This window comes from Aethalodelphis obliquidens, unplaced genomic scaffold (assembly GCF_003676395.1).
Source record: "Aethalodelphis obliquidens isolate GAN/ISIS:26980383/991018 unplaced genomic scaffold, ASM367639v1 scaffold84, whole genome shotgun sequence".
Taxonomy (NCBI): Eukaryota; Metazoa; Chordata; class Mammalia; order Artiodactyla; family Delphinidae; genus Aethalodelphis; species Aethalodelphis obliquidens.
Window position 1 is genome coordinate 3,216,445 of NW_020838028.1, and position 25,281 is coordinate 3,241,725.

Here is a 25,281-nt window from a genome sequence, read left to right on the forward strand (position 1 = left end):
TTTGTTTTCACAAAAATGAGAACATACTATTCATATTGTTCTGCCACTTACACATTTTACTTAAAAATGCATCATGAACATCCTTCCTTATGAAAACACATAGACCTCATTCTTTTTTTTACCACAGCTGCATAACATTCTGTTGTTGAATTATTCCTGTGCTGAGGATTCTTGGTTTTAAAAGTTTTAAATTGCGTCTTTTGTTTTTTTTTAGTTACCAGCCATTTGTCTTTGCAAAATTATATTTGCAAAATCAAATCAAAACAATAGTGAAGAAAACTTTCTCCCTAATATTCGTTCTGTATATTTCATTTTATTGTCTTACTGCTTTAGCATTACCAAAACAACACTGTATGATAGTGATGAGAGCTGTCCTATTATTTTAACAGCAGTTAGTTTTGTAAATTACTGTTGGTTAAGAACTTGTTAATAATATAATGCAAGTCATGAAGATATGAACCAATATGAAATATAGGACTTGGACAACAACTTATACATGGCCACACAGTTCTGCTGTCACCCACCCTCTCATTCATCCACCTACCTCCCCTCACTTGAGGCATCACTCTGAATGTCATGTTTGTCATTGCTTTGCTTTTAATGTAGTGTTATTACATCCATAGATATTTCTTAAAGTATATATCTTTTAGCTTTTAAGCTATATAAAAATACGTTGTATTTAATTTTTTCCACTTTTGTCACTTATAGTGACAAAATAGAGTCATACTGTTGTGTGTTGAACTATGAAATTAGATTTCTTCTAAATTATTCAATGATTTTGACAGAGTCCTCTAGAATATTCTTATCATTATTTCATTTGCTATAGAGATTAAACTCTTGAGATCTGTACTGATAACACTGTATTTGTTGTTAAATTATGGTTTTCTTTCTTTTTTCCTTTAACCTTCATTGTCAAGCAGTATGTTTTAGGGGTTAAAACCACTGACTCTGGAGCCAGGTCCCCAGGATTTAAATCTTAGATGTGCTACTTATTAGTTACATAGGGCTGGATTTTACCAACCCAATTCTATAAAGCTTTTGCTTTTTGATAGGCAAATTTAAACTGCCTTTATTATGATATGAACTATTTAGTTAGTTTTATCTGTTTTCATGTTCAGCTTTATCAATGATTAACTGTTTATGTGAGTTCTGTAATCTGTTTATATTGTAGATTCCTCATTTATAAAATGGGATTAACAATAGTACTTATTTTGTATGCCACTATTAAATTAGTTAATACAAATAAATTTGTCAGAAATGTACAGCTGATCCTTGAACAAGGCGGGGGTTTGGGGTGCTGACCCCCGCTCAGTGGAAAATCCGCATATATCTTTATAGTTGGCTCTCCATATCTGTGGTTCTGCACCCGTGGATTCAACCAACTGCAGGTCATAGTACTATAGTACCTATTTATTGAAAAACATCCACGTATAAGTGGACCCACACAGCTCATACCCATGTTGTTCAAGGCTCGTCTGTACTCGGCTTATAATAAGCAATATATTGTGTTATTTGTATTTCATATTAATGATATTCTGATTTCTTTTTTCTCCATTTCCTTACTTTTGCTGAGTTTTCTTTTCTTAAGTCATCCCCCACCCTTTTGAAATTAGAAGTTCTACTGAGTATCTTTTTCCTTTGGTGATGTGGTTATTATAACACTTGTATATACACACACCTGATACTTGCTGATATTAAAAGTAAATAATAATTATATCCTTTTTTGCACGAAGCTATGTGACCTATCCCAGTTCCTTCTTGCCCCACTGAAATTTTCCAAAGTGAATATGCCACTTTTCACCATCTCCAGCAGTATACGAGAGGTTCATGGTAATAACATTATATTACCATGCCTTGTTATTTTCAATATTTTTCATTTTAGCCATTTGGGAGGGTAAATAGTCAAGTTTCATTGTGCTTTAATGTGCATTTCCCTGATTATCGATAAATTTTTGGCACTGTTTTCATATATTTATTGCCTTTGACTTTTGTCTTTTTTGAGGTATTCAACTCTCCTATTTTTGTCTTATTTCTTATTTGCAGTGGTTAATTATATAATCTGCATATAAGCCCTTTATTTATTTATTTTTTAAATAGATCTTTATTAGAATATAATTGCTTAGCAATACTGTGTTAGTTTCTGTTGTACAACAAAGTGAATCAGCTATATGTATACATAATATCCCCATATCCCCTCCCTCTTGAGCGTCCCTCCCACCCTCCCTGTCCCACCCCTCTAGGTCATCGCAAAGCACCAAGCTGATTTCTCTGTGCTATGCTGCTGCTTCCCACTAGCTGACTATTTTACATTCAGTAGTGTATATATGTCGATGCTACTCTCATTTTGCCCCAGCTTCCCTCTCTTCCCTTGTGTCCTCAGTCCATTCTCTATGTCTATATTCCTGTCCTGCCCCTAGGTTCTTCAGAACCATTTTTTTTAGATTCCATATATATGTATTAGCCTATGGTATTCGTTTTTCTCTTTCTGACTTACTTCACTCTGTATGACAGAATCTAAGTACATCCACTGCACTACAAATAACTCAATTTTGTTTCTTTCTATGGCTGAGTAATATTCCATTGTATGTATGTGCCACATCTTCTTTATCCATTCATCTGTAGATGGACATTTAGGTTGCTTCCATGTTCTGGCTATTGTAAATAGTGCTGCAGTGAACATTGTGGTACATGTCTCTTTTTGAATTACGGTTTTCTCAGGGTATATGCCCGGTAGTGGGATTGCTGGGTCATATGGTAGTTCTATTTTTAATTTTTTAAGGAACCTCCATACTGTTCTCCATAGTGGTTGTATCAATTTACATTCCTACTAACAGTGCAGGAGGGTTCCTTTTTTCACCATACCTTTTCCAGCATTTATTTTTTCTAGATTTTTTCATAATGGCCATTCTGACCGGTGTGAGGTGATACCTCATTGTAGTTTTGATTTGCATTTCTCTGATAATTAGTGATGTTGAGCATCTTTTCATGTGCCTCTTGGCCATCTGTATGTCTTCTTTGGTGAAATGTCTATTTAGATCATCCACCCATTTTTTAATTGAATTGTTTGTTTTTTTGATATTGAGCTTCATGAGCTGTTTGTATATTTTGGAGATTAATCCTTTGTTGTTTCAAGGAGCTGTTTGTATGTTTTGGAGATTAATCCTTTGTCCGTTGTTTCATTTGCAAATATTTTCTCCCATTCTGAGGGTTGTCTTTTAATCTTGTTTATGGTTTCCTTTGCTGTGCAAAAGCTTTTAAGCTTAATTAGGTCCCATTTGTTTATTTTTGTTTTTATTTCCATTACTCTAGAAGGTGGGTCAAAAAAGATCTTGCTGTGGTTTATGTCAAAGAGTGTTTTTCCTATGTTTTTCTCTGAGGTTTATAGTGTCTGGTCTTACATTTAGGTCTGTAATCCATTTGGAGTTTATTTTTGTGTATGGTGTTAGGTAGTGTTCTAATTTCATTCTTTTACATGTAGCTGTCCAGTTTTCCCAGCACCAATTATTGAAGAGGCTGTCTCTTCTCCTTTGTATGTTCTTGCCTCCTTTGTCATATATGCATGGGTTTATCTCTGGGCTTTCTATCCTGTATGATTGATCTATATTTCTGTTTTTGTGCCAGTACCATATTGTCTTGATTACTATAGCTTTGTAGTATAGTTTGAGGTTGGGGGGCTTGATTCCTCCAGCTCCATTTTTCTTTATCAAAATTGCTTTGGCTATTCGGGGTCTTTTTTGTTTCCTTACGAATTGTAAAATTTTTTGTTCTAGTCCTGTGAAAAATGCAGTTGGCAGTTTGATAGGGATTGCATTGAATCTGTAGATTGCTTTGGGTAGTATCGGCATTTTCACAATGTTGATTCTTCCAATCCAAGAACATGGTATATTTTTCCATCTGTTTATATCATCTGGTGTCTTCTTTTATCAGTGTTTTAGAGTTTTCTGGGTACAAGTCTTTTGCTTCCTTAGGTAGGTTTATTCCTAGGTATTTTATTCTTTTTGTTGCAGTGTTAAATGAGATTGATTCCTTAATTTCTTTTTCTGATTTTTCATCATTCGTCTATAGGAATGCCAGAGATTTCTGTGCATTAATTTTGTATCCTGAAACGTTATCAAATTCATTGATTAGTTCTAGTATTTTTCTGGTGGCATTTTTAGGATTATCCATGTATAGTATCATGTCATCTGCGAACAGTGACAGTTTTACTTCTTCTTTTCCAATCTGTATTCCTTTTATTTCTTTTTCTTCTCTGATTGCCATGGCTAGGACTTCCAAAACTATGTTGAATAAGAGTGGGGAGAGTGGACCTCCTTGTCTTGTTCCTGATCTTAGTGGAAATGCTTTCAGATTTTCACCATTGAGTATGATGTTTGCTGTGGGTTTGTCATATATGGCCTTTATTATGTTGAGGTAGGTTCCCTCTGTGCCCTTTTTCTAGAGAGTTTTTATCGTAAATGGGTGTTGAATTTTGTCAAAAGCTTTGTCTGCATCTATTGAGATGATCATATTTTTTTCCCTTGATTTGTTGATATGGTGTATCACATTGATTGATTTGCGTATATTGAAGAATCCTTGCATTCCTGGGATAAACCCCACTTGACCATGGTGTGTGATCCTTTTAATATGTTGTTGGATTCTGTTTGCTAGTATTTTGTTCAGGATTTTTGCGTCTATGTTCATCAGTGATATTGGTCTACAATTTTCTTTTTTTGTGATATCTTTTTCTGGTTTTGGTATCAGCGTGATGGTGGCTTCATAGAATGAATTTGGGAGTGTTCATCCCTCTGCAATTTTTGGAAGAGTTTGAGAGGGATCAGTGTTAGCTCTTCTCTAAATGTTTGATAGAATTCATCTGTGAAGCCATCTGGTCCTGAGCTTTTGTTTGTTGGAATATTTTTAATTACAGTTTCAATTTCATTACTTTTGATAGGTCTGTTTATATTTTCTAATTCTTCCTGGTTCAGTCTTGGAAAATTGTACCTTTCCAAGAATTTGTCCATTTCTTCGTGGTTGTCCGTTTTATTGGCATATCGTTGTTTGTAGTAGTCTCTTATAATCCTTTGTATTTCTGCGGTGTCAGTTGTGATTTCTCCTTTTTCATTTCTAATTTTATTGATTTGCTCTCTCTTTTTTTCTTGATGTGTCTGGCTAATGGTTTATCAATTTTTTTTATCTTCTCAAAGGACCAGCTTTTAGTTTTATTGATATTTGCTATTGTTTTCTTCGTTTCTATTTCATTTATTTCTGCTCTGATCTTTATGATTTATTTCCTTCTACTGACTTTGTGTTTTGTTTGTTCTTCTTTCTCTAGTTGCTTTAAGTGTAAGTTTAGATTGTTTATTTGAGATTCTTCTTGTTTCTTGTTATGAGATTGAATTGCTATGAACTTCCCTCTTAGAACGGCTTTTTCTGTGTCCCATAGGTTTTGGGTCGTTGTGGTTTTGTTTCATTTGTTTCTACGTATTTTTTTATTTCTTCTTTGATTTCTTCAGTGATCTCTTGGTTTTTTAGTAGCGCACTGTTTAGCCTCTGTGTATTTGTGGTTTTTACAGTGTGTTTCCTCTAATTAATTTCCAATCTCATAGCGTGTGGTCAGAAAAGATGCTTGATACGATTTTAATTTTCTTAAATTTTCCAGGGCTTGATTTGTGGCCTAAGATATGATCTATCCTGGAGAATGTTCCATGAGCACTTGAGAAGACAGTGTATTCTGTTGTTTTTGGATGGAATGTCCTATAGATAGCAATTAAGTTCAGCTGGTCTAATGTGTCACTTAAAGCTTGTGTTTCCTTATTAATTTTATGTTTGGATGATCTGCCCATTGGTGAAAGTGGGGTGTTAAAGTCCCCTACTATTATTGTGTTACTGTCGATTTCTCTTTCATGGTTGTTAGCATTTGCCTTATGTATTGAGGTGCTCCTATGTTGGGTGCATAAACACTTATAACTGTTATATCTTCTTCTTGGATTGATCCCTTGATCATTATTAGTTTCCTTTCTTATCTCTTGTAACAGTCTTCATTGTAAAGTCTATTTTATCTGATATGAGTATTGCTTCTGCAGCTTTCTTTTGATTTCCATTTGCATGGAATATCTTTTTCCATCCTTTCACTTTGAAGTGGGTCTCTTGTAGACAGCATATATGTGGGTCTTGTTTTTGTATCTATTCAGCCAGTCTGTGTCTTTTGGTTGGGTCATTTAATCCGTTTACGTTCAAGGTTATTATCAATATGTATGTTCCTGTTTCCATTTTCTTGATTGTTTTGGGTTTGTTTTTGTGAGTCTTTTTCTTCTCTTGTGTTTCCCTCCTAGAGAAGTTTCTTTTGCATTTGTTGTAAAGCTGGTTTGATGGTCTTGCTTGTCTGAAAATCTTTTGATTTCTCCATCAAGTCTGAGTGAGATCCTTGATGGGTAGAGTAATCTTGGTTGTAGATTTTTTCCCTTTCATCACTTTAAGTATATCCTGCCATTCCCTTCTGGTCTGCAGAGTTTCTGCTGAAAAATCAGCTGATACCTTATGGGGATTCTTTTGTATGTTATTTTTTGTTTTTCCCTTGCTGCTTTTAATATTTTTTCTTTCAATTTAATTTTTGTTAGTTTGATTAATATGTGTTTTGGTGTGTTTCTCCTAGGGTTTATCCTGTATGGGACTCTCTGTGTTTCCTGCACTTGGGTGACTATTTCCTTTCCCATGTTAGGGAAGTTTTCTACTATAATCTCTTCAAATATTTTCTGAGACCCTTTCTTCTTCTTTTCTTCTTCTGGGACCCCATAATTCGAATGTTGGTGCATTTAGTGTGTCCCAGAGGTCTCTTAGATTGTTTTCAATTCTTTCTCTTTTTTTTCTTTGTTCTGCTCCTCGCCCGATATTTCCACCATTTTGTCTTCCCACTCACTTATTCGTTCTTCTGCCTCAGTTATTCTGTTATTGATTCCTTCTAGTGTATTTTTCATTTCAGTTATTGTGTTGTCCATCTCTGTTTGCTTGTTCTTTAGTTCTTCTAGATCTTTGTTAAACATTTCTTGTATTTTCTCAATCTGTGCCTCCATTCTTTTTCCGAGATTCTGGATCATCTTTACTATCATTACTCTGAATTCTTTTTCAGCAGATCGCCTATTTCTTCTTCATTTATTTTGTCTTACAGGTTTTTACCTTGCTCCTTCATCTGTGACATATATTTTGCTGTCTAATTTTATTTTTTCCTTTTTTTTATGAGTGGGATTGTGTTCCTGTCTTAATGGTTGTTTGGCCTGAGGCTTCGAACCCTGGAGTGTGTAGGCTGTTGAGTAGAGCTGGGCCTTCGTGCTGTGATGAGAACCTCTGGGAGACCTCACTCCAATGAATATTCCCTGGGGTCTGAGGTTCTCTGGTAGTCCAGTGGTTTGGACTTGGAGCTCCCACTACAGGAGCTTCTGCCCGACCCCCAGCTCATAAATCAAGATCCCGCAAGCCATGCGGGGGTGCAAAATTATCCAGCTATGTTAGAAAAAATATAAAAATAAAAATATAGATGAAACAACAACTGGAAGGTAAAACAGAACCGCAATAGTAAAAAGGAAGAGGAGGAAAATGAAAAAGTTGAAAAGGCCTTGGCTGTGGAGGGCAGGGCCTAAGCAGGGGTGAGGTTTGGGCATATGCTTAGTACCCACAGGGCTGGAAATGGCGGGGTGGGTTGGGGTGTGGGGGTTGGGGCTTAGGCTCAACGGGGTGGGTTGGGGTGTGGGGGTTGGGGCTTAGGCTCAACGGAACAGAAGAGGCCCAGGTGTGCCCCCCACCCCTGGTCTCAGAGGGTGGGGGACCCCACCAGGGAGGCCAGTAGGCTTCCTGGGCTCAAGTGGGTGGGGAAAATGCCCTCAGCTCCTCTCCTGCTCCTCCTGTCCTGGAGGATCCCTCCCATCTGCCTCTCCTGATCTCCCTGGCTGCCCTCCTATGCTCTCAGGACCCATGTGGCCTGGAGGGGGCTTTGGAGGGTGGGGGACTGGCCTGGGAACTCAACAGGCTCCCCATGCCCAATTTGGTGGGGCAAACACCCTCCACTCCTTTCCTGCTCCTCTGGTCCTGGAGGGACCCTCCTGCCTGCCTCTCCTGTTCTCTCCTGTCCTCCCTTCTATGCCCCCAAGACCAACCCAGGCCAGAGGGGACCTCTGAGGGCATAGAACCAGGCCTGAGAGCCGGGCAGACTTCCCCAGCTGATTGGGCAAGGGAGATGCTGGGTCTGTTCCCCCCAGTCCGAGCCCCTGAGGGTCCCTCCAGGCATGGGAACCCCTCCCCCCTCTCAGTCATCCCTCAGGGGCACCAGTTCTGTCTGGCCTCCACTTCTCCTCCCTGCTCAGTGCCCCCACGTCCTACCGGTTTGCTTGGGGGTTCTTCCTGTCTCTTTGGGTGTCGGGGTCTCCTACCAGCATCCGGCAGGCACCCTAATTGTGGGGAGATGTGAACTCTGCGTCTTTCCACACTGCCATCTTGACTCCTCAAGCCCTTTTATATTTATTGCAGATACCTTCTCCTACTCCCATAGTGGTAAACACAAATTCAAAGTCTTAACTTACTCAAATGAATAGTCTTTATGGTTAGTATTTTTTGTGTCCTAAAGAGTCCTGTTTTAAAAATAAAAACCAGATCTTGAATATATTCTGATATATCGTCATTTAAAATCCTCATAAAACATGTTTGGGATCTTTCTCCCTCTTTTTTTTTTTTTAATTCTTAGAAAAGTATTTGAGAAAGTAGAGCTATTTCTTCTTTAAATGTTTAATCATATTTACTGGTGAAGCCCTTTGAGACTGGATTTTGATTAGAGTTCAATTTTTTTAAAGTTATGTGGCTATTAGGCTTTCTAATTCTTTATGGGTCAGTTTTGATGTATTTTTTTCAGAAATGTTCTAGAAAACATTTCTGAATTTTTTTGCATCAAGCTGTTTCTAATGTCTTCTTAATGTTTACAGGATCCTGATATTTGCTATTTTTTCCTTTTTCAATTGATTACTCCAGAATTGAATTTAAAATTTATATATTCTTTTGTTTTAGAGACTTTCTTTTTTCTGTGCTATATTACTATATCCAGTGTTTTCATTCCAGTTTGGAATTCTATTTGTTTCTTTCATTATTTCAGCCTGCAAAGAACCACCTATTCTAACTTACTATCAGTCTGACTCCTTCAAGACATAGTGCTTCATCAAATGTGTTGTTTAACTTACTACTAGCCAGTGAGATGTTTGATTTCTTAGCACTCAGGCTGGACAGACTTTGGGAGCTATCTCAGGTAGTGAGATATTGACAGGCCCTGGTAACTAACCATTCAACTTTGTTTCTATGATTTTGACTATTTTAGATACCTTGTAAGTGGAATCATACAGGATTTATATTTTTGTGGCTGGCTTATTTTTAGTTAGCATACTATCCTCAAGGTTCGTCCATGTCAGAGCATGAAATAATTTCCTTTTTTAAGAATGAATAATCCATTTTATACATATACCACATTTCATTTATACATTTATCTATCAATAGATATTTGGGTTGCTTCCACCCTTTGGCTGTTGTGAATAATGCTGCAATGAACATGGATGTGCAACTATTACTTCAAGACCCTGTTTTTAATTTGTTTGGATATATACTGAGATGTAGAATTGCTGGATCATATGGTAGTTCTATATGTAAATTTTTAAGTACTTTTATACTGTTATCCATAGCGGTTGCACCATTTTATAATCTTACCAACAGTTCACAAAGGTTCCAATTTCTCCATATCCTCATTGACACTTATTTTCTGTTTTTTTTTTTTAAATAGTTGCCATCCTAATGGGTGTGAAATTATATCTGTTTGTAGTTTTGATTTGCATTTCTCTAATGATAAGTGATGTTGAGCATCTTTTTTTATATGCTTGTTGTCCATTTTTATATTCTCTTTGGTAAAATGTCTATTCAAGTCCTTTTACCATTTAAGAAATCAGGTTATTTTTATTGAGTTGTAAGAGTTTATATATATATATATATTTTTTTTTTTTCTGTATATTACCTGCTTTAACTCCTTATCAGATATGATTTGCAAATATCTTCTCCCATTCAATAGGTTGCATTTTCACTCTGTGGATTGTGTTCTTTAATGCACATACATTTTAAAGTTTGTAGTCGTATTTGTCTATTTTTTGCATTTATTGCCTGTGCTTTGGTGTCACATCCAAATCATCATTGCCAAACCAGCTGTCATGAAGCTTTTCCTCTGTTTTCTTTTAGGAGTTTCAAAGTTTTACGTCTTTCTTTTAGATCTTAATCCAATTTGAGTTAATTTTTTTTTTTTTTTTTGTGATATGCAGCCTCTCACTGTTGTGGCCTCTCCCGTTGCAGAGCACAGGCTCTGGACGCGCAGGCTCAGCGGCCATGGCTCACAGGCCCAGCCACCCTGTGGCATGTGGGATCTTCCCGGACCGGGGCACGAACCCGTGTCCCCTGCATCGGCAGGCGGCCTCTCAACCACTGCGCCACCAGGGAAGCCCTTGAGTTAATTTTTATATATGTTGTAAGATAAGGTCCAGTTTCATTCTTCTGTATGGCGATATCTAGTTTTCCAACACCATTCGTTGAGGAGCCTGTTCTTTCCCCATGGAGTGTCCTTGGCACCCTTGTCAAAGATCATTTGACCATATATGTGAGGGTTTATTTCTTGGTTCTTTATTCTGTTCCATTGGTCATGCTATGGACATTCTTATACAAGTGTTTTGTGGACATATATTTTCCCTCTCTTAGGTATGTATCTAGGAGTGTAATTGCAGGGCCGTTGGGTACATGTGTAACTTAACTTAGAAATTGCCAGATAGTTTTCCAAAGTGGCTGTACCAACACTTGGTATTATCAGTCTTTTAAGTTTTAGCCATTTTGGTAAGGTTGAGTCACTTTTTTTGTCTTTTGGTTGAATTGTTATTTAAGAACAAATTTGAGGTAACTTTTAAGTGCTTCAATATGTGTTCATTTATTTTTTCTCTTCCCACGAGAGTGTAAGCCTTATTAGATGCTGTTTGCTCCTCAGTTTCTAAATGTTTGGTGACATAGAGTAGGTACTCAATGAAAGTTTATTTTGAATGAATGAAGTGGATGAAAAAATAAAACAAAACATGAATATTTAGCTTCTTTCTGATATATTTGAGATTTGTATTCATCAGATATATCTGGGATCTTCTCCAGGGTCTAATAATTCGTCATGGATATTTTGGTGGTTGAATCACCCTAGGAAAAATATGGCAGGACAAAGTTTTAGGAATGTATATTCAGTTTGCCAGATTCCCACAATCACCCACTGAGATAAATTTTAAAACTTAAGAGCATAGTAACATTAAAAGGCAGGATGGTTTTAAGAATTAGAAAAAGTAGTTCATCTGTGGAAACATTGTTCAAGGACTTTTGTTTCTTTTTTTACAACCATAGGATTGCTGCTAATTTTAAATGAAATGAATTATTTCTGTAATATAGTTTTATATTTTGTCTAATCCTTATAGTACCACTAAATCTTGATTGTTGTGGTATTGATGATTTGCCTTACGAGCTATTCAGGACCTTTTATTTCTTCTTACCTGATGTCTTTGGTCCACTTTTCTGTTCTAAATAGTTTCACTAAACAATTATAAGAGAAAAATAAGAAAGAGAGTAGAGGAATAAATTTAAAGAGAAGGAAAGAGGACAAACACTCATGCTGCCTGTGAATTTTTTTCCATTAGCACAAATAAGAATTTAGAAGTGACTTTTATAAATGCATAGGACTTCAAGTAGTTGCCATAATAATCCCTAAGGTTTCAGCAGTTTTAACACTGTGTTTATATATAAAGAAATGTAATAAAAATAATCAGGTATTTCATATAATCAAGTATTATACAATTTATATCAACCTTTGACTTTCTGGGTTTGAAAAGCCGTCTGTTGTTATATGGGTTCATTTTCTGTTGGTGCTCTTCACATGCTGTATAACAAAAAATATGTTTCTTTTCTGTATTTTATGAAGTTTCATCCTACAAAATACTTCTCTGTAATGAGATTAGATGCAATCAGTGGCTTGAGGACCTAATTTACCTACTGAAAAAAACATAAGTTCTCCTTGATTTGTTTTTATTTTCTGCCCAGTGGTTAATATATATTTTGAATAGTCATAGCTGTTAAAATAAGACTTACATACAGTTTTGTTAGTGCAATCTATGAAAATGTGAACATTATATTACTGTGAGTAGTAATGCTTATGATAATATGGTATAACACTTTAAAGTAATTTCTTTTTGTCCTTTTATTTCATATGGAAGCAGGTGTGTAAGTATTCAATATTTTTGGTTATTCTATTCTGTGCAGTATTTTGAGTCACCTCCAACTTAATGACTCCACATTGTTGTATTCTTCCCCCACCAGAAAGTCAAGTAAAGAAAACCACTTTACCCTTTCATAACTACAGCGACATGAATGAAGATCTTAATATAAAGGAGGAAACGGTTTTAGGAGACTCTTCAAAAAATATATCATTGAAAGATGAAAGAAGTCAATTACATTCCAGGAAAAAACGTTTTTTATCGTATCCAAGATATGTGGAAGTTATGGTTACAGCTGATGCTAAAATGGTTCATCATCATGGACAGAATTTGCAGCACTACGTACTAACTCTAATGTCAATTGTAAGTAAACTTAACGGGTCCTTTGTATTTCCTAAAATGTTTAACATAATATTTTTTCACATTTAATTAAAATGTTTTCCCGAACTTTAGATGTAAGCAAATTGTCTATATTTAAGCCAAAAATATTTCCTTGAAATTTAGTTTAAATAGATGTATATAGCAAGTGTCCCATTCTGTTACTTGGACAGTTTTCTAAAAAATCTAAAATCTTTGAAACAAGCCACTTACAGAAATTGCTTGAATCTTTACTTCATCACATGAATGGCTTCTGCCCCCTAGTGACAGGGAAGATCTTAGTAGAACTGATCTTTTGCCCTTTGAATCTGAATTTTTAAACCTTATCTTATTTCTGCACAGAAGGAGGGGATACTAATTTTACTACTACTGCATTCACCAAATCAAATTGGGACACATGATATTTTAAGTTATAAAAGTATTATGGCAATAAAAGGATAACCTGTTACTAATAGAGCTGCTTTAGCAAATTTGGGGTGTAAGATCACAGTAGTTATAAGAGCTTTTGAGCTGATGTTAATATCTCTTTGAGCAATGGTGGTGCCAGTATCGTTAGAACAGAATTCTAGTGCCAGTAAAGAACACCGGTTCTGTGTTAGTGGTAGCACTCTATGTCCTATATACATGCACGTATATAGGCACCCATATACATATATACACACATATATCTACTGTCTGGGACATTGCTGGATTAAGTCCTGCTGTTTTGAAGTAATTACTAAAAGTACCTCTTTCATTCTCAGGAGTATCTTGGTTTAGTTGATGAATTATATAGTCCCCTTTTTATACACATCCAGGATATTGGAACATATCTCATGGCTAGAAGTATCTCTATTCACAGGTAGGGAATTCAGGCCTACTTGGTGGATAAAACTTGACCAGGACACATATATAGGCTATTATAAATTTCCTTTAACAAGAACTCGCCAGTTAAGTTCATTGTGACTTAACGTTCCTAAGACTTTGTTATTTTCCTTACGTATAACATTTTATCTTAAATTCTTATAAGTGCTAAGAATACATGATCTCTGCTGCCTAAACACAGTATCTGGTATGAAATGGGCACTCATTAGTTAGTTAAAGAATGAGTAAATAAGTGATTAAAGTGATACTTTTTTCAAAATAAATGACATTGTAACAGACAAAAACCAGAGATGATCCAAAATGATTTTCCTAAATTTGTACAGTATAGATGTTTTTTGTTTACTTGAGTTGAATTTTTAAAATGACAACAGAGCTATACATACAGATTTATTCTGATGACTTTTTAACTCCTGAATCTGAAGTAGTTATCTAGATGTATAATTATCTAGATATGGGTGTGGCATGCTCATTATGAAGGGATTCTAATGAGAACATTGACATGGAGGATGTTGATTGATATGTAGAAAATTATATCAATTATATGGAACAGTGTGGGATAAGCTTGGCAATTTTAAATGGTTAAAGCAGATACTCATTAAGAAAACTGGGGAGGGGATAGAGATACTGAAGGAAAATATTAGATTTTATAAATGCAACAGGTTTTGTAGCATGTAAAGTGACAACTCCCATATCAGTGCTTTGGAAGTAATGAAGAAGTCAAGGAACACAAGAGTAATTTTCAAATAGCTCTCAAATACAGTTTTGGTGATGATGCCATCCTCTGAAAAGTTTTGTCATCTGTATTTTACATAAAAATCAATGTAATCACTGTTTAGAAGATATTGTGATGTACCTTGTGTCCATGGGAGTTTTAAAGCCAGAGTTCATCAAGGACAAAGCCGACATTCTGACTTCATGGAAAGTAAATCTGCTTCTGAGATTGCTTGAAACAGAAGACCAGTGCATGCACATACCATTTCCTAGATTTTTAGTCCCACTAGGAGAGCCAAATTCAGTGTAGACGAGATGTTTGTAGATGTAGTCAGTTGGTTTGTGTTAAGCTTTCATTCACAGGGAGATACTGCCACAGGTTGAGGAATAGGGGAACATGCCAAATACAGATGGGGCAGGAGGAAAATTTCAGGAGGGTAAATCTCTCTTTTGAGATAGTCTTGGTTTTATATAGACTTTCTTTCCTCCTCAGAGGCCGAATTTCAGATGACTTCAAATTACCTGGGGTTTTTGCTCTCTTTATTCTTTTTCTCTTCTGTTGAATGTTTAGATAAGGATGCAGGAAAGTCAGCAGACTTTCTGTCAGGTTCTGGACAGTTATTGTTATTTTATTAGTGAAAAAAAGAGGTCATAGCTATATTTGTAGATGTAAACCATGTTAAAAGTGAATGGAAACTTGGAGAAAGAGTTGACAGACTCTTGTTTTGCCTGGGACTTTCTTAGTTTTAGTATTAAAAGTCTCATGTCTTTGGAAATCCTTTAGTCCTGAGCAAACTGGGACAGTTGGTCACACTACACAGAGATAGTCAAATCTAATCCAGTTTGTTTTATCTCCACTTGTGAAGTCCATTTCCAAAATTGCTCTAAAGAAGTAAGAGGAATACTTTCTCCACATAAATGTCCCCAGATGTTTCCAGTTGAAGAAGAAGGCATTCAAGTTTTGCATATTTTGTCCTAATTTTTTTTTTTTTTTTTTTTCGGTATGCGGGCCTCTCACTGTTGTGGCCTCTCCCGTTGCGGAGCACAGGCTCTGGACATGCAGGCTCAGCGGCCATGGCTCACGGGCCCAGCCGCTCCGCGGCATGTGGGATCTTCCCAGACTGGGGCACAAACCTGTGTCCCCTGCATTGGCAGGCGGACTCTCAACTACTGCGCCACCAGGGAAGTCCTTTGTCCTAATTTTTAAAAAGGCATTAACTGCATTTCAAGCACACACTCGAGATATTGGTAATGTTTTTTGGTCATAGTAATTTAGGAAAAGGACATGAATATGTGATTTGGACTTGGAATATGATTGAGAGCCATTTAAAGAAAAGTTCAAAGTGATGAAAGAGTTTCTGTATTGAGCTCCAGATATAGTGGGGGAAACTGCTGAATGCTTTCAGCATTGAGCAGATCGATTATATACATAATTTAGAAAGAGGATTATCTACACTTACTCATCCTGTACAAAGTAAACAATTATGCTCTCTTCTCAAACTTTTCCTTTGCTTTCAACAGTTTAAAAATATCTGAGTGCAGTGATAAAGAAATAGTATGTGTGATTTAATTCACCTTTTAGAGTGCTTTACTCATGTTGCAAAAATAACTTAGTGATCTCTATTCAAAGAGTTTCTGGAAATAACATTAAAATTAGCTGGGAAGAGCACATATGTGGTGTATAGTATATCTAATGAAAAAAGTGTGTGTTAAATGAGCAAAGATGTTCAATTATTTGCTATTCCAAAAATTTTATCCTTAGAATATTTGGGTGACATGATCAGGTTAAAATGTAATTTTACATGCATTATTATTTTTTCAACAGATTTATTTTGATATGCAATGACTTACTGTTTAATTAATCTTGGAAATACTTACTGTGTCAGAAAACTCCACATTCCTTTGTGTTTACAAAGGTTTGACTTGATGCTATTCACCTTGCTACAGATTTAATAATGTAAATTTCAAGAGCATCATTTGATTCTCAGGAATTAGCCCTATTTATTAAAACACAATTGCTATTAGAGACACTTATCAACTAGAAAGCCTAACCTACATTACACTGACTTAATATCATTGCTTTCAATTCTTTGAGTTGCTTTTACTGATGTTATTTAGGATGGGGAAAATTTTCAAACACACTAAAATAAAAACTAATGATATATTTTCGTACTTTATGTTCAACCATTTATGTTACCTTTCCCTTCAACTCAGTGTCTACCTGTTCTTAATTCTTTGCACATATTTACTTTGTGCATAATGCAGAATGTCATTTTCTAACTTAAAAACGAAAACATCTTTCTGATAAGAGTAATGGTCTCTGTAAGCAAAATGTGTTCACTTTGTTAAAATCAGTTCTTTACAGATGACTTTGAAGGTGAAGGTGGTCAGAGGGTACAAATATACAGTTATAAGATAAATTAATCCTGGGGATGTAATGTACAGCATGGTGACTACAGTGAACAATGCTGTATTGTATATTTGAAAGTTGCTAAGAGAGTAGATCTGAAAAGTTCTTATCATAACAAAAAAAATTGCAACTATGCATGGTGATAGATGTTAACCAAACTTATTGTAGTGGTTATTTTGCAATATGTACATATATCAAATCATTGTACACCTAAAACTAATACAATGATATATGTCAATTATCTTAATTTTAAAAAATGGCTAAAATAATAAAGAAGGTGGTCTCTAAACATGCCATGTATGAACATTTGCTGAAGCACTATTTGGAAATTATTTCAAAATAGTTGGTCAGTTACTAGTGACATAATTTGTTTCATGCTTTGCATGAACTTTATTTTGCCTAGGATTTTCTTAAACTATTTAAACAATTCATACCATTTCTTTTCCTTTTGCTAATTATGAATTAATGTTTACTATTTTATGAGACTTACTATAAAGCAATATGAATTCTATATGCCAGGGAAACAAATACTTAAAGAATAAAAGATTGGGGGATTGGTTCAAGATGGAAGAGTAGAAGGACATGCACTCACTCCCTCTTGCGGGAGCACCAGAATCACAACTAACTGCTGAACAATCATCGACAGGAAGATACTGGAACTCACCAAAAGAGATACCCCACATCCAAAGACAAAGGAGAAGCCACAGTGAGCTGGTAAGAGGGGCGCAATCAAAATAAAACTGCTGGGTGGGTGACTGACAAACTGGAGAACACTTAATACCACAGAAGTCCACCAACTGGAGTGAAGGCTCTGAGCCCCATGTCAGGCTTCCCAACCTGGGGGTCTGGAAATGGGAGAAGAATTCCTAGAGAATCAGACTTCGAAGGCTAGCAGGATTTGACTGCAGGACTTCGACAGGACTGGGGGAAACAGAGGCTCCACTCATGGAGGGCACACACAAAGTAGTGTGAGCATCGGGACCCAGGGGAAGGAGCAGTGACCCCATAATAGACTGAACAAGACCTACCTGCTCTTGTTGGAGGGTCTCCTGCAGAGGCATGGGGCTGGCTGTGGCTCACCGTGAGAACAAGGACACTGGCAGCAGAAGTTCTGGGAAGTACTTCTTGGCATGAACCCTCCCAGAGTCCACCATTAGCCCCACCAAAGAGCTGGGTAGGCTCCAGTGTTGGGTTTCCTCAGGCCAAACCAACAGGGAGGGAACCCAGCCCCACCCATCAGCAGACAAGCAGATTAAACTTTTACTGAGCTCTGCCCACCAGAGAAACAGCCAGCTCCACCCACCACCAGTCCCTCCCATCAGGAAGCTTGCACAAGCCTCTTAGATAGCCTCATCCACCAGAGGGCAGACAGCAGAAGCAAGAAGAACTACAATCCTGCAGCCTCTGGAACAAAAAAACACATTCACAAAAAGATAGACAACATGGAAAGGCAGAGGACTATGTACCAGACAAAGGAACAAGATAAAACTCCAGAAGAACAACTAAATGAAGTGGCAACCTTGCAGAAAAAGAATTCAGAATAATGATAGTGAAGATGATCCAGGACCTTGGAAAAAGAATGGAGGCAAAGATTGAGAAGATGCAAGAAATGTTTAACAAAAACCCAGAAGAATTAAAGAACAAACACCTAGAAGAATTAAAGAACAAACAAACAGAGATGAACAATACAATAACTGAAATGAAAACTACACTAGAGGGAATCAATAGCAGAATAACTGAGGCAGAAGAATGGAGAAGTGACCTGAAAGGCAAAATGGTGGAATTCACTGCCGCAGAACAGAATAAAGAAAAAAGAATGAAAAGAAATGAAGACAGCCTAAGAGACCTTTGGGACAACATTAAACGCAACAACATTCGCATTATAGGGGTCCCAGAAGGAGAAGAGAGAGAGAAAGGACCAGAGAAAATATTTGAAGAGATTATAGTCGAAAACTTCCCTAACATGGGAAAGGAAATAGCCACCAAAGTCCAGGAAGTGCAGAGAGTCCCAGGCAGGATAAACCCAAGGAGAAACACATGGAGACACATAGTAATCAAATTGACAAAAATTAAAGACAAAGAAAAATTATTCAAAGCAACAAGGGAAAAATGACAAATAACATACAAGGGAACCCCTATAAAATTAACAGCTGATTTCTCAGCAGAAACTCTACAAGCCAGAAGGGAGTGGCATGATATATTTAAAATGATGAAAGGGAAGAACCTACAACCAAGGTTACTCTACCCGGCAAGGACCTCATTCAGATTCGACAGAGAAATAAAAAGCTTTACAGACAAGCAAAACCTAAGAGAATTCAGCACCACCAAACCAGCTCTACAACAAATGCTAAAGGAACTTCTCTAAGTGGGAAACACAAGAGATGAAAAGGACGTGCAAAAACAAACCCATAACAATTAAGAAAATGGTCATAGGAACATACATGTCGATAATTACCTTAAACATGAATGGATTAAATGCTCCAACCAAAAGACACAGTCTCGCTGAATGGATACAAAAACAAGACCCATATGTATGCTGTCTACAAGAGACCCACTATAGACCTAGGGACGCGTACAGACTGAAAGTGAGGGGATGGAAAAACACATTCTGTGCAAATGGAAATCAAAAGAAAGCTGGAGTAGGAATACTCATATCAGATAAAATCGAGTTTAAAATAAAGAATGTTACAAGAGACAAGGAAGGACACTACATAATGATCAAGGGATCAATCCAAGAAGAAGATATAACAATTATATATGCACCCAACATAGGAGCACTTCAATACATAAGGCAACTGCTAACAGCTATAAAAGAGGAAATCAACAGTAACACAACAATAGTGGGGGACTTTAACACCTCACTTACACCAATGGGCAGATCATCCAAACAGAGAATTAATAAGGAAACACAAGCTTTAAATGACACAATAGATCAGCTAGATGTAATTGATATTTATAGGACATTCCATCCAAAAACAGCAGATTACACTTTTTTTTCAAGTGCACATGGAACATTCTCCAGGATAGATCACATCTTGGATCACAAATAAAACCTTAGTAAATTAAGAAAATTGAAATCATATCAAGCATCTTTTCTGACCACAACACTATGAGATTAGAAATGAATTACAGGGAAAAAACGTAAAAAACCATAAAGACATGGAGGCTAAACAATACGTTACTAAATACCCAAGCTCACTGAAGAAATCAAAGAGGAAATCAGAAAATACCTGGAGACAAATTACAATGGAAACATGATGATCCAAAATCTGTGGATGCAGCAAAAACAGTTCTAACAGAGAAGTTTATAGCAATACAAGCCTACCTTAAGAAACAAGAAAAATCTCAAACAATCTAACCTTACACCTAAAGGAACTAGAGAAAGAAGAACAAACAAAACCCAAAGTTAGCTGAAGGAAAGAAATCATAAAGATCAGAGCAGAAATAAATGAAATAGAAACAAAGAAAACAATAGATCAATAAAACTAAAAGCTTGTTCTTGGAGAAGATAAACAAAACTGATAAACCATTAGCCAGACTCATCAAGAAAAAGAGGGAGAGGACTCAAATCAGTAAAATTAGAAATGAAAAAGGAGAAGTTATAACAGAAACTGCAGTAATACACACCATCCTGAGACTACTACAAGCAACTCTATGCCAATAAAATGGACAACCTGGAAGAAATGGACAAATTCTTACAGCGGTATAACCTTCCAAGACTGAACCAGGAAGAAATAGAAAATATGAACAGACCAATCACCAGTAATGAAATTGAAACTGTGATTACAAATCTTCCAACAAACAAAAGTCAAGGACCAGTTGACTTCACAGGTGACTTCTATCAGACATTTAGAGAAGAGCAAATACCCATGCTTCTCAAACTCTTGCAAAAAATTGAAGAGGAAGGAACACTCCCAACTCATTCCGTGAGGCCACCATCACCCTGATACCAAAACCAGAGAAGGATACTACAAAAAAAGAAAATTACAGACCAATATCACTGATGAATATAGATGCAAAAATCCTCAACAAAATCCTAGGAGACAGAATCCAGCAACACATTAAAAGGATCATACACCGTGATCAAGTGGGATTTATCCGAGGGATGCAAGGATTCTTCAGTATACACAAATCAATCACTGTGATACACCATATTAACAAATTGAAGAATAAAACCATATGATCATCTCAATAGATGCAGAAAAAGGTTTTGACAAAATTCAACACCCATTTATGATAAAAACTCTCCAGAAAGTGGTCATAGAGGGAACCTACCTCAACATAATAAAGGCCATAAATGACAAACCCACAGCAAATATCATTCTCAATGGTGAAAAACTGAAAGTATTTCCTCGAAGATCAGTAACAAGACAAAGGTGCCCACTCTCACCACTTTTATTCAACATAGTTTTGGAAGTTTTACCACGGCAATCAGAGAAGAAAAAGAAATAAAAGGAATACAAATTGGAAAAGAAGTAAAACTGACACTGTTTGCAGATGACATGATACTATACATAGAGAATCCTAAAGATGCCACCAGAAAACTCCTAGAGCTAATCAATGAATCTGGTAAAGTTGCAGGATACAGAATTAATGCACAGAAATCTCTTGCATTCCTATACACAAATGGTGAAAAATCTGAAAGAGAAATTAAGGAAACACTCCCATTTACCATTGCAACAAACAGAACAAAATACCTAGGAATAAACCTACCTAAGGAGACAAAAGGCCTGTATGCAGAAAACTATAAGACACTGCTGAAAGAAATTAAAGATGATACAAATTGATGGAGAGAAATACCGTGTTCTTGGATTGGAAGAATCAATATTGTGAAAATGACTATACTACCCAAAGCAATCTGCAGATTCAATGCAATCTCTATCAAATTACCAGTGGCAATTTTTACAGAACTAGAACAAAAAATCTTAAAATTTGTATGGAGACACAAAAGACCCCAAATAACCAAAGAAGTCTTGAGGGAAAAAACCGGAGCTGGCGGAATCAGACTCCCTGACTTCAGACTATACTACAAAGCTACAGTAATCAAGACAATATGGTAATGGCACAAAAACAGAAGTATAGGTTAATGGAACAGGATAGAAAGCCCAGAGATAAACCCACGCACCTGTGGTCAACTAATCTATGACAAAGCAGGCAAGGATGGAGAAATGACAGTCTCTTCAATAAGTGGTGCTGGGAAAACCAGACAGCTACATGTAAAAGAATGAAATTAGATCACTCCCTAACACCATACACAAAAATAAACTCAAAATGGATTAGAGAACTAAATGTAAGAGTGGACAGTATAAAACTCTTAGAGGAAAACATAGGAAGGACACTCTTTGACATAAATCACAGCAAGATCTCTTTTTGATCCACCAACTAGAGTAATGGAAATAAAAGCAAAAATAACCAAATGGGATCTAATGATACTTAAAAGCTTTTACAGGGCTTCCCTGGTGGCGCAGTGGTTGAGAGGCCGCCTGCCGATGCAGGGGACACAGGTTTGTGCCCCGGTCCGGGAGGATCCCACATGCCGCGGAGCAGCTGGGCCCATGAGCCATGGTCGCTGGGCCTGCGCGTCCGGAGCCTGTGCTCCACAGCGGGAGAGGCCGCAACAGTGAGAGGCCCGCGTACCACAAAAAACAAAAAAAAGTATAAAACAAACAAAAAAATGGGCAGAATACCTAAATAGACATTTCTCCAAAGAAGACATACAGATGGTCAAGAAGCACATGAAACCCTCTCAACATCACTAATTGTTAGAGAAATGCAAATCAAAGCTACGGGGAGTTATCACCTCACACCAGTTAGAATGGGCATCATCAGAAAATCTACAAACAACAAATGCTGGAGAGGGTGTGGAGAAAAGGGAACCCTCTTGCACTGTTGGTGAGAATGTAAATTGATACAGCCACTATGGAGAACAGTATGGAGGTTCCTTAAAAAACTAAAAATAGAATTATCATATGACCCAGCAATCCCACTACTGGGCATATACCCAGAAAAAAACATAATTCAAAAAGACACATGCACCCCAATGTTCATTGCAGCACTATTGACAATAGCCAGGGCATGGAAGGAACCTAAGTGTCCATTCACAGATGAATGGATAAAGAAGATGTGGTACATGTATACAATGGAATATTACTCATACGTGAAAAGGAATGAAACTGGGTCATTTGTAGAGATGTGGATGGATCTAGAGACTATCATACAGAGTGAAGTAAGTCAGAAAGAGAAAAACAAATATCGTACATTAACTCATATATGTGGAACCTAGAAAAATGGTATAGATGAACCAGTTTGCAGGACAGAAATAGAGACACAGATGTAGAGAACAAACTTATGGACATTAAGGGGGAACAGTGGTGGTGGGGGTGGTGGTGGGATAAATTGGGAGGTTGGGATTGACAGATATACACTAATATGTATAAAATGGATACCTAATAAGAACCTGCTGTATAAAAAAATAAATGAAATAAAAATTTTTAAAAATAAAAAAAAAGATTGAATACATTTTAACTGGATCAATAAAAGTTCTAATATACAGCACTCTAAAGTGGAGTGATTACAGTAAAATTTAACAATATTCCATGATTTTATAAAACAAAAGCTACCTTACAAATCTAATCTAGCAGTTCCTACAGTGTAGTCTGGGATGCGATACTCGTCCTTCGGCATGTTCCATGAAAGGGAAGAGAGAACTTGGCCAAGTAGTTGTGTGAGATGCTGCATGTAATACCTCTCTTGTAGATTTAATATTTATGCATATATGTTAGCCTATTCAAGACTCCATGAAGGCATCTGTTTAATTTTTTTACTCAACTTTTTTCAAACTGTGGAATGATTTTGTTCTTTAAAACCAATGTTCTCACACCCCTTCCCCAACAGCATCTGGTAAATACTAATCCGGCACACCAGGGCACTGTGACGGAGGGTGCTCAGTGCCTCAGTGTAGTTGTGGTATTGAGCCAAAAAGTAGATACATCCATTTCTAGAGTTAGACAATGGGCTTGTAACTGATAAGAGCTAGAACTAAAACCCAGGTCTCCTGACTATGTAGGACTTCTGAGGCCATGCTATAGCAGGACAGCGTCAGGGGCTAGGGCACGAACCACATCAGGGTTCTGAAATAACTTTTGTACCAAGAGCTAATTAGGAAATACTTAGGGTAGAATGCTGAAGCTCCATAAGATCAGATAAAGTAGTCAGAGCTGAAGCTAGACTGCCTTGGATGGAGATTGTTCTGTTGCTTACCAGCCACCTAACCTTGAGTGCGTTACTTAACGTCTCTGTACCTTAGTTTTCTCATCCGTAAAATGGATACAATAGTTTCTAGCTCATAGGATTTGTTGTGAGAATTACTAAATGAATTAATACATTTAAACTTAGATCACATCACAAACATAGTAAACATTCAATAAATATTATTTCTAGTTATGTGTTTATGAGGAAGTAGCAAACATGGATACCCTACCATTATGGTGACCTAACATGGGGTGGTAGTTTTAGGAATAAGAGAAGCATGTTGTGCGTGCTAATTGGGAAAGCCTCTGAAGTAACACGTGGGCCTTCTGGTCATTCATCTGCCTGATTCACAATTCAGCTTAATTGAATAGTTATTCAATAAAAGCACCTCTAAATATCCAAATATTATAAAAGGTATGTATGTATAGAGTGTGAGCACATCGATTATAAAGGTCAGTACATAAAACAATAGGAGGTGCATACAATTAAATGAGCAAGGTGACCTTGTTTTTATTTTATTTTTTTTTTGCGGTACGCGGGCCTCTCACCGTTGCGGCCTCTCCCGTTGTGGAGCACAGGCTCCGGACGCGCAGGCTCAGCGGCCATGCCTCAAGGGCCCAGCCGCTCCACGGCATGTGGGATCTTCCCAGACCGGGGCACGAACCCGTGTCCCCTGCATCGGCAGGCGGACTCTCAACCACTGCGCCACCAGGGAAGCCCCCTATATTTATTTTTATGGTGTATCGTGGACACATAGATTGTCGATTGTGACACAGAATGCAGTGAATTTTTTGCTGAATCATCTAGAACAGTATTTTCCAAGCTCTAATGCGTGTTCAGATCACTTGAGGATCTTGTTAAAATATAGATTCTGACTCACCTGTCCAGGGTGGGGCCTGAGATTCCTTATTTCTAATCAGCTCTAGGTGATACAAATGCTGCTGATCAATGAGTGAATCTCAGTAGCAAGATTTAAGATACTGTTTCTCAAACTTGGCTTCACATTGGAATCATTAAAAAGCCAGGGAATTTTAAAAGATGCTGATGCCTGGGTCGCAACCCTTAAGATTCTGATTTAATTGATAAGGGATGTGGCGTGAGCTTAGGGATTTGTGAAAAGCTCCCTAGGAGATTCCAGTGTGCAGCTAAATTGGAGAATTGATGCTCTGGCTCAGACTGGTTTCAATTTACTTTTTGAGAAAAGGTGTTCATTTTAGGCATCTAATCTTATATTTTTTTCCTTGCAGGTTGCAGCGATCTACAAGGACTCAAGTATTGGAAATCTTATAAATATAGTAATTGTAAAATTAGTTATAATTCATGATGAACAGGTAAGAAACAGTTCTAAAAGTAGTAATCCTAGCTGTAGTAGGCTCTTAGCGGGAA

General features: G+C 36.9%; 1 protein-coding gene across 4 annotated transcripts in view; it reads left to right on the forward strand.

Moving 5' to 3' along the window:
• Positions 1–25,281, forward strand: part of ADAMTS20 (ADAM metallopeptidase with thrombospondin type 1 motif 20) — a 203,604-nt gene that overhangs the window by 42,191 nt on the left and 136,132 nt on the right. For all 4 annotated transcript variants that reach the window (XM_027093467.1, XM_027093466.1, XM_027093465.1 and 1 more), the window contains exons 4-5: positions 12,385–12,644; positions 25,143–25,226. In XM_027093467.1, the coding sequence (XP_026949268.1) occupies positions 12,385–12,644; positions 25,143–25,226 (344 nt within the window). The remainder of the gene's footprint in view (positions 1–12,384; positions 12,645–25,142; positions 25,227–25,281) is intronic.